General features: G+C 39.5%; 1 protein-coding gene across 1 annotated transcript; it reads left to right on the top strand.

Annotated features, from left to right (window-relative positions):
• Window positions 1-801: 801 nt before the first annotated feature.
• On the top strand, window positions 802-12081 carry LOC104509009 (2-oxoisovalerate dehydrogenase subunit beta, mitochondrial-like; the record flags this gene model as incomplete). Its single annotated transcript, XM_010150801.1, has 3 exons — window positions 802-910; window positions 7793-7890; window positions 11971-12081. Coding segments are annotated over 3 exons (318 nt in total), but the record flags the coding sequence as incomplete, so codon positions are not given.
• Window positions 12082-13674: the final 1593 nt, after the last annotated feature.

Raw genomic sequence — 13674 nt, 5'->3', positions numbered from 1 at the left:
TGTCGACCACATCATGCAGCTCGGTGTCATCAGAAAACTTGCAGAGGGTGCACTCGATCCCACTGTCCATGTCGCTGACAATTTTTCATTGAAAGTGATATAATTTGATAATAATATGTTTATAATCAACATTCTCTTAGATCATCCAAAATTAACTCTTGTGTTGATAAATCAATTATACTTTTTCCTTCCAAGTATTCAGATTGCATCTGGAGGCCTTGTTTAGTTTTCTCTTTGCTTGATAATAGTTTCAGGTGTGTTTTGTTATCTTTTGATATCCAAAATTAATAAATTTGGGTATTTCATATAACCAAAGGATGTCAACTTTAGATAGGTATTGCCTTTTTTAGTCTTCAGAACTTACTGGACTAAGTCTGAATACCTTCCAGGCCTCCTCTGATAAATCTTTACCCAAACAACTGAGGATCTCACAGCTGTGTTCCTGTTGGGTTTTTTTTTGGTCATACGTGTACATTAATTTTAGTAAACTAACATATAGTATTACATTAATTTTAGTAAACTAACATAGTATTTTTTTTAACCTGAATGAGTTTATTCATGGTGTAGAATGACTTAATCATGATGTAGAGGGGAAGTATTCAAGCCTCATTCATGAATGAAATAAAATTCAAAATTGGGAGTGTGTTATTGATGTAGCACTGATGTTAACTCACTCTGTAAGAAATTCTCGATGTGTACATAGGTTTATTTAAACAAATAATTACTTATTTTTAATTTTGATTGAGGAAGCTTTTAGGTGAAATGCAGTTTGAATAAACTGTTTAAAAAATATTTTTGCAGATTGTTATTCCAAGGAGTCCTCTTCAGGCCAAAGGACTGCTGCTGTCATGCATAGAAGACAAAAATCCATGCATATTCTTTGAACCTAAAATACTTTACAGAGCTGCAGGTAAAGATTTATATACTGCATTTTCCAATAAAGCAACACCTTTTTTTTTTTGTCACATAAATGTTGATAGTCACAGCTAAAACAATAATGTAGGAGAAGTTTTGACTTGGTTTGTGTGTAACTATGTTTGAGGGTTGTGCTTTTAATTGTGAAATTCTGAAGACTAAATAAGATCTCTAAATTTGGCTGCAAAGGTAGATGAATATTTACAGTCTGATTTATTCTCAGTTAACTTTGGAAGTGGAATGCTTTGTAGAGTCTTGGGTTAAAAAAAAAGAAATAGAGCTAAGAAGCATTATTCTTTATCAAATTACAGTACAGATTTGATAGAAGTTAAACTGTTTTCTCTTTGATAGCTGTAGATACTAAAATAAGTTTCCAGATCAGTGTTTATTTTTCTAAAAAAATTGAATGTCACATCACCATTTTCTCAAATTTAAAACTTTGAAGTTCTTAATTTCTAAAAATCTTGAAAATCTGCCCCCTTAGATTGTAATCTTATGTGAAAGGAGGTGATTGACATTACTTTTTTGATTTGTTTTAATTATAGTGAACTTTATGGTTCGAAGAAGTTTTAACAGCTGTTGTTACGCATAACATAAAAGAGCAGAGTAATTTGAAGATGGCAGTGCTTGAATTGGTTGCAAAAATTAGCTTGTTACTTCTTTGGACACTTTGCTGATGACACCAAGCTGTGTGGCACGGTCGACACGCTGGAGGGAAGGGATGCCATCCAGAGGGACCTGGACAGGCTGGAGAGGTGGGCCACTGCCAACCTCATGGAGTTCAACAAGGCCAAGTGCAAGGTCCTGCACCTGGGTTGGGGCAATCCCAAGCACAGGTTCAGGCTGGGCGGAGAATGGATATTGACTGGTTGGAGTGAGTCCAGAGGAGGCCACAAAGATGCTCAGAGGGCTGGAACAGCTCTGCTATGGGGACAGGCTGAGAGAGTTGGGCTTGTTCAGCCTGGAGAAGAGAAGGCTCCGGGGAGACCTTATTGCAGCCTTCCAGTACCTGAAGGGGCCTACAAGGAAGCTGGGGGGGACTTTTTACAAGGGCCTGGAGTGACAGGACAAGGAGTAATGGGTTTAAATTGAAAGTGGGGAGGTTTAGATTAGATATCAGGAAGAAGCTCTTCCCGGAGAGGGTGGTGAGGCAATGGAACAGGTTGCCCAGAGAAGCTGTGGATGCCCCCTCCCTGGAAGTGTTCAAGGCCAGGCTGGATGAGGCTTTGAGCAAGCTGGTCTAGTGGAAGGTGTCCCTGCCCACTGCAGGGGGGGTGGAAATAGATGGGCTTTAAGGTCCCTTCCAACCCAAACCATTGTATGCTTCTATGATATATGTGTGTATGTATGGATTTCTGTTATGTTGACTGTGCATATATATGGTTATGTAGATATATATGTATGTATGACATATATCATAAAGCAGTAACTAGACTGGAAAAGTAGTATACTTAGCATGTGTGGCTGTAGTTAGTTATTGCAGATTTCTTTTTCCTATACTCTGAAGCAGTACAGTGCTGCATCTGTGGCTGAGCCCACAGGCGGGACTGCCTGTTACTTTTGCACAGTCACCCCTTCTATTAGCAGTTTCTTTAGCACAGGACTTGCTGTTCCTCTGTGTCCCTGGGCTCTTTGAAGTGCTCACTTACACTTAGTTTACTTGCTTGGGTTACTTGCTTGAGTAGTTACGGCAGCGCCAGCACCGGGTTGGTTGTACGTATGTGGAGCGGGGAATGACAGTGTTTGTCCTGAAGACAGCTCTCTTCCTTTCAATACTCTTGAGAGTGGAGAGTTTTAGCCAGTCCAGCATCCTCTGGGAATCATGCAGGGAGGTAGAACAGCCTTTTGCTTGCCTCAGTCTAGTCCCGCTTGCTAGCTGGTTTTTGGGACACGCTGTTCCCAGAAGCTCTCAGTCATGGCCCCTACTTGTTCCTGTAGCTCACACCACAGGCCCAGGATGTTGGCACCCCGTTTTGCTTCCAGTTGCTGGCCCAGTGTCTTGTCTTCTCATGATGATCCTTGAAGCACACATCCTACACAAGATAGATAGCATTTCAAAAGAAGCTAGGACTGAACACCGTGATGAGGCACAGGGCTCAGTCAGGCACACATGCTGTCTGGCCCCACTTTATGTTCAACTGTACACTTCTATAACCCTTTCTGTTTCTTCCCCACCTTCTTCCTCCCCAGCCCCCTTTACTTTCACATGCCCCTATTAGCGGTGCACCCACCTCCAATACTCTGCACCTTCAGGTTTGCGTGCTTATCAGTTGCAATTCCTGTTTTGCCCATACTTTCTTGATATCCTCTTGTGGTTTAGTCACAGTTAGCAACTAAGCACCAGATAGCTGCTTGCTTGCCTCTCCCCACCCCAGATTGGGTGAAGGAGAGAATCGGAAAAAAAATTGTGAATTGACATTAAGAGTTTAATAGCACAGCTAAGGAAGTGGAAATCATCAGTGGTAAAGGAATATACAAAATCAAGTGATGCACAATGAAATTGCTCACCACCCGGTGATCGATAGTCCATCCCCAAGCAGCAGTCCCTAGTTGCCAACTTGCCTCAGCTTGTATACAGAGCATGACATTATATGGCATGAAACATCCCTTTGGATAATTTGGGTCAGCTGTCCTGCCTGTGTCTCCTCCCAGCTCCTTATAGAGAAGAAACTGGGAGAACAGGGGCAGTATGAAAAACTGAAAAAGTCCTTGGGATAATGTAAACAAACATGCTTGGCAACAAACTATAATGGTGTTATCAACATTTTTCTCAGCACAAATCCAAAACATGGCCTCATACTAGATAACTGTGAAGAAAATTATCTCAGCTAAAACCAGCACATAGCCCGTTACTCCGTGTGCCTGACCAGTTTGTTTCTTGTCTTTCTGTCTGTTAGGTTTGTCTTGAGGTTTCTGTCTCTGTATATATTGTTTATGGCTTCTTTTGGTTTATCATCCCGCTTGACAAGGTCCTTCATCCGATAATCTTACTGAAATAAACATTCACACATTCCCCATTCCCTTATTGATAAATGGGACTGAACAGGTTTGGTTCTTGTTACGGCCTTCCACATCATGTGTTGATTAGGCCTGTGTCCCTTCCTTATGGCTTCTCCCTCTTCCTGTTATCCCCTTTTGCAATGAAAAGATCTGTGTCCAGGTGGATCATAGAATCATGGAATGGTTTGGGTTGGAAGGGACCTTAATGACCATCTAGTTCCAACCCCCCTGCCATGGGCAGGGACACCTTCCACTAGACCAGGTTGCTCAAAGTCTCATCCAGCCTGGCCTTGAACACTTCCAGGGATGGGGCATCCACAGCTTCTCTGGGCAACCTGTTCCAGTGCCTCACCACCCTCTCTGTGAAGAACTTCTTCCTGATATCTAATCTAAACCTCCCCACTTTCAATTTAAACCCATTACCCCTTGTCCTGTCACTACAGGCCCTTGTAAAAAGCCCCCCCAGCTTCCTTGTAGCCCCTTCAGGTACTGGAAGGGACAATAAGGTCTCCCCGGAGCCTTCTCTTCTCCAGGCTGAACAAGCCCAACTCTCTCAGCCTGTCCCCATAGGAGAGGGGCTCCAGCCCTCTGAGCATCTTCGTGGCCTCCTCTGGACTTGCTCCAACCCGTCTAAATCCTTTCGAGGCTGTGGATCCTACAGCTGGACGCAGCACTCCAGGTGGGTTCTCACGAGAGCAGAGTACAGGGGCAGCATCTGCTCCTTAGGGGAACAAATGCTCTCTCCTTCCACATAACCTTCCACTGGCTATCAGAACTTTTGTGTATGTTGATTTGGCCTGTATATAATTAGAACGGAGCAAGGATGTAAGCCTTTCTGTGTAAAAATCCAGAGATAAATATACAAGTACGGATATATATAGAGAATTCTGTTGCTGGTTAACTTAGGAAATTATAATGTCATTGAAAGTGCCATGGTGACATCCCCCTAAATGTCAGAGATACTGAGAAAATATCTGAATTAAAAAGAAAAAGGAGGCTTTGATTTACAAAGAGTAGTTAACAGCCTGTGCAGTGTCAAGAGCACATAATGATTATGAATCAAAGGAGAAGATGAGTCACCTTGACATTATCAGGTTTAGACATCTTGTGGAGAACCTACTCTGATGTTTTTTGACCTTTTCAGTTTCGTTTAATTGTACTATATATGACATTGGTGGTGTAGAAATAAATATGACTTGCATCAGTGGTTGTTATAGAGACAAGACAGGTAAGATGAGAAAACATGTGTTTTCTTTCTGCTGTTCGGATTGCTCTTTTAGAAAAAGCAGCAGATGGTGCAGCCTCTTAAAATTAACTTGTGATGGCCGTGTTTCTCTGATAATTACAACTTTCTGTTAATTACTTTATTTGCAATCTGTATTTGAAATACTTAATTTAAAATGTCTTATATCTTTGGTAACAGATGAATGGGCTGCTTTGTATAAACATTGTTGTCCTGGTTTGGTTAATTGTTATGGAAGAATATGCATTTCATATGCTACTTTTCCTCACTGTTAGTGGAGGGAGGGGTTTTTGCAAAGACTTTTGAATAAATCCTGCCAAACCTGGACTTCCCTATACATTATTGACGAGTTGAATTTTGCATTTAAATTGTCAGGAGTTCTAGGTGAGGTCATCCAGTGGGCACACTGTTGCAGAATGGTTTAGCTATAGTAAGAAATCAGTTAATTTGTGTAATTGTATGTTTAATTTTCCTAAGCGGATAAAACCATTACACAGAGAAGCTCTTTTTGTATCACACACACCCTCCACTTCTTCCTCTGGTGCATCCCACTGTCACTTCAAAACCTTCTCATTCATGTCAGTTGCTTGGGTTTCCACTTGAAGGTCCCACGTCATCTTTATAAGGTTCTTGTTCTCCAGGTTTCATGCAGATGACAATCCCATGAAAGGGACACTTATGCGATGCCAATTAGTATGGCTGTGGGTTTCATTCTTGTTCAGGGCCCCTGCTTTCTTTTGCCTGAGGGTTTTACAGTGTGCAAAATCTATAGAATTCTTGTCTGCTTTACTGTCAACCAGTCATGTGCAGTGAGCAAGGGCTGGATGTGCCTTTCCCCTATTTTTTTTCCCCTGCCTTATATTCCTTTAGCCACTTGTTATTCAAAGACACTGTTAAAGAAAGACACTGCTATTTTAATACACTAAAAATAACAATTTGCAAAGAGGTCTGATTTTGTGCTGTGTTTAAAAACACCTTGTGTTTAAAACTAATTTTTTTCTTTTTTCCTTGATGGCATGGACATGTGTTCTTTAATTATGCTGAAAAAAAGTTCCTGTCCTGTTTTTAGGAAGAATGATTTAGTTACGTCTCCTCTGTGCCCGTTCAGTTGAAGTGAGAGATCTCTAACATAAGCATAGGCAAAAACCTTTTCTACTGTGAAGGCGGTCAAACACCCTGTGCAGAACAGGTTCCCCAGAGGGGTTGTGGAGTCTCTCATCATGGAAGAACTCAATGTGACTGGGTTATGGCCCTGAATGACTGGCTCTAGGTGACCTTGCTCTGCACAGGGGACTTTGGACTAGGTGACCTCCAGAGATCACTTCCTACCTTAGCCATTCTGTGATTCTGTGAAATCTGTGGTATTTATAGATCATTACGGGGGGGAGGGAGGGGAGGAAATCTGCTGTAATTTAAAAAAAAATACTCATCACTTGATTTGTTGAAAAGTTATGCTTATAACTTGTAAGCCAGAAAAAACCCTATATCATTCTACTTGTGTTGCATCTGCCATGCTAATGAAGGAAAAATACAAACCACCTACTTTCTCCTGCTGGTATATCACTGTAGGATTCTTTATCATAACTTCAGGAAGCAATTTTGTTCAGTAGGAACTCAATAACTGTTTTATGAACTATGAAATATGTTAACAAAACAAGTAGAGTGCCTTCTTTATGGATTGGTTTTGTGTATTTAGAAAGATTTGAGTAAGATTCCCCTCCCCCTGCAGCTTTCCATTGGAATTTATTTTAAGAAGAATTATTTGACTTGCTAGTGTACAGGCAATTTCATCATTAGATCAAAACAAAATTTATTTTAAAATATATAGATGTCATTTATCACAATTTTAACCACCAAATCAGTCAAGGTATAGTGTGTAGGAGCATTGATTCAAAACTAACACAACTGACCTAATGTGTTTCTATCTAAAAGCTAGTAAATTGATCTTGAATGGAACCACCTTAAATATCTTGGAGGAGATGAGATGATGAATTTTTGTCTAGTCTCTCTAATTGCGATGTATTAATGTAATTGTGGTGAATAGATAACTTTTTTCAAAGCAAAATATTTAGACTAATTTAAAACCGCTATAATCACACGTTCTTGGTAGCACTTTCTGTGTGGGTTCTGAAAACTTTTTTTTCTGCTATATAGACATAAAATGGTGGAGCATCATTCTTAGCAAATATCAGGAGGGCACTGGCACAGCTCTCCCTTCTCATCTGAGTATTAAAGTATAATTTCAAAGCTCTCTTGATACTTCGAATTAACTCCAGTCTTTGTTTGAGACTTTTTTATAGACTAATGTGGTATCCATGTCCAAATCTGATGCTGATATTTTGACTCGGGGTACAGCAGGACTTGCTACTGTCATTATTGTGTATATGTGTATTTGATTATGTGGTATATAACATAAATTAAACTTTATGCTGAATGCATTTTTAATAATATAATTAAAATATTTTTATTTACAACTAAACCTTTGAAATAAAGGCTAATACTCAATGTGATTTTGGTCTATTGTTTTAGATGGTATTAACACTGAAGAAAAATTTTAGTGTGTATTTTTATGGGATAATACTGAATAGTAAAGGAATCTAATGCTTATTTTCCCCATTGTTTTTATTTGTTCAGTGGAGCAAGTTCCTGTGGAGCCCTACAACATTCCACTGTCTCAAGCTGAGGTGCTGCAGACAGGCAGTGATGTGACACTGGTTGCTTGGGGCACTCAGGTCAGTAAGGCTCTAACAAACCATTTGTCATCCAGCAAGGCCTAGGCTAAGGGTTAGGTGATGTTTGAATAGTGCTGCATTCAGAATTAAGTGCCAGACAGTAAACTCTGCGCATCTTCCATCACTATGTGCTGGAATGAATGATTGCCAGTGTTTGTATTTATACAAAACCTGCTTTTTATTGTCTAAGATTTTACTCGCTTCTGGTTGAGGCTGACTCTGGAAATGTGGAAGATGTTAATGAAGGAGGTTAATTTATCTGTGACTATGAAAGTGATATATTTAAGAACGGGGCAGTGAGATGTGACTCTGAGAAAGGCAATGGGAAAAGAGTTCACAGTGTGTTGAAAGAAAAGCATGATTTAAAAAAAAAACTACATGACTTTGAAGTGCAGTCTGGGGTTCCTTTTATATACAAAGAGTTAAAATCCACTGATCACTTTATACAAATAGAAGTCAATTTCGTTTTTATTCTAACAGTTGTATTTCAAAGCTGTTCAGGTATATAACTAGCTCTTTCCTCCCCCCCAGAGATCTGCAAATATTGGAAAATTTGGTAAAAAAAAAAAAAAACCAAAACCCAAACCCGACTGTTTGTTTTCAAGAATTATAGAGAAGAAATTTGAGTCTAGTTTGGTATTACCAGAAAAATCTTTTTATTGCTCTTAACCTATAATTAAGAAAATTGCTATTTTCCTGGCCTAATTATATCTGAGAAGCTTTTGGAGGGAGGGAGTGTTCTAACTTCCATCATAACAGTATTGAATTGATGCCTGGAGTTGTGCCTTTTTTTTTCTTTTTGTTTGGAATCTGTACTCTTCAGTGCTTCTCTGACAGCTGACCTTGTCCTCAGACTACTTGATCTCCTTTATATACCTATGGTTATTCCTACTAGCCTCTGATACTTAGCACTTGTATTAAATTATGGACTTCAATATCTTTGTTCATATTTGTTTCTCCAGCAGAAAACAGTTTCTGCAGTTCTTTATGTTCCCTTTAGAAAGTGCAAATTTTTGCTTCATTTGGATGAAATCTTAAGAGCTTATCTTATTCCCAAAAATTGAATTTATACAGTAATGGTTTGAAAGCTGACTTCAGAGATTTAATAATACCTTGAGTTTACCCCGTAGGCAGTAGTGCAGAGAGGACTTAGCTTTTTTTGAAGGATGTCATTCCATGTGCTTTGGATCTTGGAAAATGTAGGCCAAGTGTTAAGGCAGATGGTTCTTTTGATGCAGATAGCAGTAGGACAGATGTGCAGCCCTACTCCAAATTTAGGAGCTGACCAAACTGTGGGTGTGTCTGTTTAAGCAGGGGGATGCACGCTTAGCACGTATGTGGTAAATCCTGCGTGTTCTGCGTGTGTCAGGCTTCTGCAGATCAAATACGTTCAGTGAGTTTGTGCTGAGGGTGCTTGCAGGCTGTGTGCATGAACTTGGAACGTGATTGCTAAATGTGGCACCAATCCAGAGTTCATTGTCTGTAGGCAGAGATTGCACATACTCACGGGTTACTTCCCAAATGGTTTTGAATGTTAGGTAGTTGCTTGGCAGCTGCTGCTCTGATGCTTGCTTTCCTGGGCGGAACTAATGAAGATCAGGAAAGGCTTTTAGTTCCTCTCCAGTTGTCTTCAGTGTTTTAACTGATCATTAACTAATCCTTATCTCCTGTGAACTTGGTAAACATACCCACTTACACATCAGAGAAACAGCAAAATCATCCATCCCATGTGTCAGGTTGAAAACTCTCAAACCTTCTTATACAGCCACAGACGTATCAGAAGTTTAAACAAAAAACCCCTGTGCAAGCTATATTTTGATTTTATTATTACAATATTTGTATTGATTTACTTTTTAAAATAGTCAGTTGCTGTTTACCTCTTAGGCTTTTCAGAGGTTAGGTCTATGGGCCGAGGACACTTGTATGAGGTTCAACAAGGCCAAGTGACGGGTACTACACTTGGGTCACAACAACCCCCGGCAACACTACAGGCTTGGATGAGTGGCTAGAAAGGTGCCTAGTGGAAAAGGACCTGGGGGTGTTAGTTGACAGCCAGATGCATATAAGCCAGCTGTGTGCCCAGGTGGCCAAGGCCAATGACATTCCGGTTTGCATCAGGAACAGTGTGGCCAGCAGGACTAGGGCAGTGATTGTGCCCCTGTACTCAGCACTGGTGAGGTCACACCTCGAATCCTGTGTTCAGTTCTGGGCCCATGACTGCAGGAAAGACATTGAGGTGCTGGAGTGTGTCCAGAGAAGGGCCACAAAACTGGTGAAGGGTCTGGAGAACAACTGGGGGTGTTTAGCTTGGAGAAGAGGAGGCTCAGGGGAGGCCTTTTCCCTCTCTACCACTACCTGAAAGGAGGTTGCAGAGAGGTGGGTGTTGTTCTCTTCTCCCAAGGCACAAGTGACACGACAAGAGGAAATGGCCTCAAGTTGCACCAGGGAAGGTTTAGATTGGATGTTAGGAAAAATTTCTTTCCTTAAGAAGGTTGTCAGGCATTGGAATGGGCTGCTCAGGGAGGTGGTTGAGTCACCATCCCTGGAGGTAGCATGGATGAGGTGCTTAGGGACATGGTTTAGTGGTGGAGTTGGCAGTGCTGGGTTATTGGTTAGACTTGATGGTCTTAAAGATTTTTTTTTTTTCCAGCTTAATTCTATAATTCATATTTGAATTATGCAGATGCATGTTTAAATCCTTAATCATCTCGTTTCATCATAGATTTTTGTTCTATGTAAAATTTAATACTGCTGTCTGACTCTCAGGCAACTGATATTGCCTGACTCTGTCCATACTGTAAAATTCTTTTGCCTTCCAGACCAAGATGACCTCATCCATATTGCTTATTGGGGATGGTCTTTGGCCTCCAACACCTCATGTATACCTAGAAGTTGCTCAGTGGAGGTCACATGCCTCAATCCAAACCTGTGTTGTGAATCATTCTAACAATAAACGAAAACATGAGTTTGACAACATCATACCAAGAAATTCTTTTTTACCCTCATATTTCATGAGCAAATACTTTTTGCTGAGATATTTGTGGAGGTTAATATGAGTTGTCATAACAGTTGTTATTCTCTGTGTTGTAGCATTTGGTTGCTCATGTTTGTCTTATGGAAGCCAGTGCTTACGATGTGTTTTGCTTAAAAGCGTTGTATAACACAATGTCAAGATACGGTTTGGAATGTGTGTAGTATTGCTTTCTGTTCTGTTCACACTTTATGACAAGGGTGCTAATAGACGTGGGTTGTTTTACATTTAGTTTGTTGCACTTACATAGGCTGCTAAATATGTTCCTTGACTGGTGGATACTGAATAATGTGTATTCTTATTCAGTACAAGCCTTCTTGCTTGATAGGAATACTTTGTTTTAGCAAAATGTTAACTATAATAATCAGATGATGCAACATTGGTAAAGCTGGCATTAAACTGTGTTGGAAGACCAGTGAATGGTCATATTGTCATATTAGTGCCAGTATGCTTTGATTGTCAGGGTCAGCTCTGGATGCTTACAGTTAATTTTTTAGGTGATACTTACTATCTCTACTAAACTGTTCATAGAATTATGCTTTGGAATTGATGACTTAGTCATCTATTGCACTTTCAGTTAATTGTAGTAAGTGTAGTTACTAGGATTTTTTTTTTAATATACATAATGCTTCTTGCAGGGTTTTATGTGACTGCTACATGGAAATACATTACTCTGTTATATTTGGGTCTTAGCTTAGTTACAGTCCTAAAAAAGCCTTATCCTAAACCCCAAACTGACTACAAATATAAAATAGTAAGGCCTAATACAGTTTACTGAAAGATATATTTCTAGAAAGCAACAGTTTTGTTTTCAGTATTTTTTCACTGAAGTTAGTTTTTGAAGTGGTGCTAAAATTCAAGGAATAGTGAGAGTAGTAAATGAGAAGAATGAACTGATTAATAAATGCTTATTAGATTACTGAATAAAAAGGTTTCTGCTAAACGTGCAGGTAACTTGTTAAATTACTTCTTGTATTCAGTATGCATAATTTAGAACATCTTAAACAGAAATTAAATAGTTACTTGGTGGTGATACATGGCCTTTTCAGGTACATGTGATCAAAGAGGTGGCAACAATGGCTCAAGAAAAGCTTGGTGTGTCCTGTGAAGTTATTGATCTGAGAACCATCTTACCCTGGGATACAGAGACCGTTTGCAAGGTAAGGAAGTGATGCCTGTTAATTTAAAAACACAGCAAACAAAAAAACCCCACTAATAACAACAATTTAAATGCAAATAATGATGAATTTGTTCCTGAAGATTTTTTGTATAGCACAGCATACACTTTTGTGCTGTACTATATATATAATTTTATATCTTTTGTTCTGCATCATATATGAAGAGTAAATGCACTTTGTATGGACCTAACATTTGCTTTGGATTGAAAGAGAATTATGTTTCAGGGTTCAAAATAATCTTAGAATACATGTTCTTTGCATTGAAGCAAGGGGTAGGATTTAATGAGGCTTTTTCTTGAAAACTGCTTTGCCATGATTTCTGGCTCTGTCATCTCTAATATCTGAGAATTTCAGATGAAATCTTTTTTTTTTTTCCCTGCTGTTTTACACCAAGAAATTTATTTAGTTTTAGGCAATAATGTGTCTTAGTTTTGTTTATCCATGTTTCTAGAAATAAACATTTTGACTTAGGGTTTAGGAATTCTCGGAATGGGGAGAAAAGGCAGTATTTACTCTTCTCAGACTCTCTGGTTGGAAATTCTTGGATACTGTGGAGTCCTTGTCTTCTCTATGGGAGTCTTCGATTTTGTAATGTATTTCTTTCAAAGCACTGGGCAGCTGAAGCTGGAATCTGAATTGCCATATACTGAGAAACCATGGGAAGTGGTTATTATACTTAGCTCTACCTTGGTCTGTTTACCTTTTTTTCTTTTTCCCTGTACTGCTTTCTCATCAGCAGCTAAAAGCTACTGGGAGAGAAGACCTTAAAGGAAATGCAAGGGGGAGTATTTCACAAAATTCTTTGTATATGTAAGTTGGAATACCAAAGCACACTTTTAAAAAGTGCCGCTTGGGAAATTAAGAAAAAAAAACCCCAAAAAACCCCACCACCAAACAACCTGGAGGTCATTAAAGCCAAACCTAGTATCGGGAAAATTTTTTCCTCCCTCCTGATTACTATCTAACTTTTGCCTGTTGTCCTGAATTAGAATTTTATTGTGTGCACTATTTAAAGTGCCTGTAATCTTTTTTTTTCCTTCATTTTTCACTTACCCATTTTGAGTTTTAACATTCTAAATACATTAATAAACTTAGATTCTGCAAAATAAATTTTAGCACTGCTGCTTTGTGAGCACTCTTATAGATGCCTTTTCCTTAGCTACCTCATGAGAATTAGTCTGAAGTCTCTTCCATGAAACCAATTTTTGTCAAGCTCCTTGAGAAGTGCAAGAAGAGCTGCTGCCTGACTGTGTCCAACAGTACAAATGCTGTTGATCGTGCTTTTGGACTGCAGTGCTCCAAAAGGTTGTGCAGGTGTTTTTTGTGTTTGCATTATTTACAGCATTAACAATCAGAGCTTGGACAAGTGGTGTGGGTTAGCAGAATGCTTACTGCCTCTATTATATCTGTGGGTTTCCTTCAGCTGGCAAATCCACAGGCCTACAGCCATGTGGCTCACAACATGTTGGGTCCCAATTCAGTCTCTGTACACTAACTCATTTTATGCTGCTGATCAAATCACTCTGGAACTTTCAAAGTGTCCGTACCTTAGTTAACTCAGGCCTGATCATAGAA

The sequence above is a fragment of the Eurypyga helias genome, unplaced genomic scaffold, assembly GCF_000690775.1.
Source record: "Eurypyga helias isolate BGI_N326 unplaced genomic scaffold, ASM69077v1 scaffold29244, whole genome shotgun sequence".
NCBI classification, from domain to species: Eukaryota; Metazoa; Chordata; class Aves; order Eurypygiformes; family Eurypygidae; genus Eurypyga; species Eurypyga helias.
This window is presented reverse-complemented; position numbering and strand designations above follow the sequence as displayed.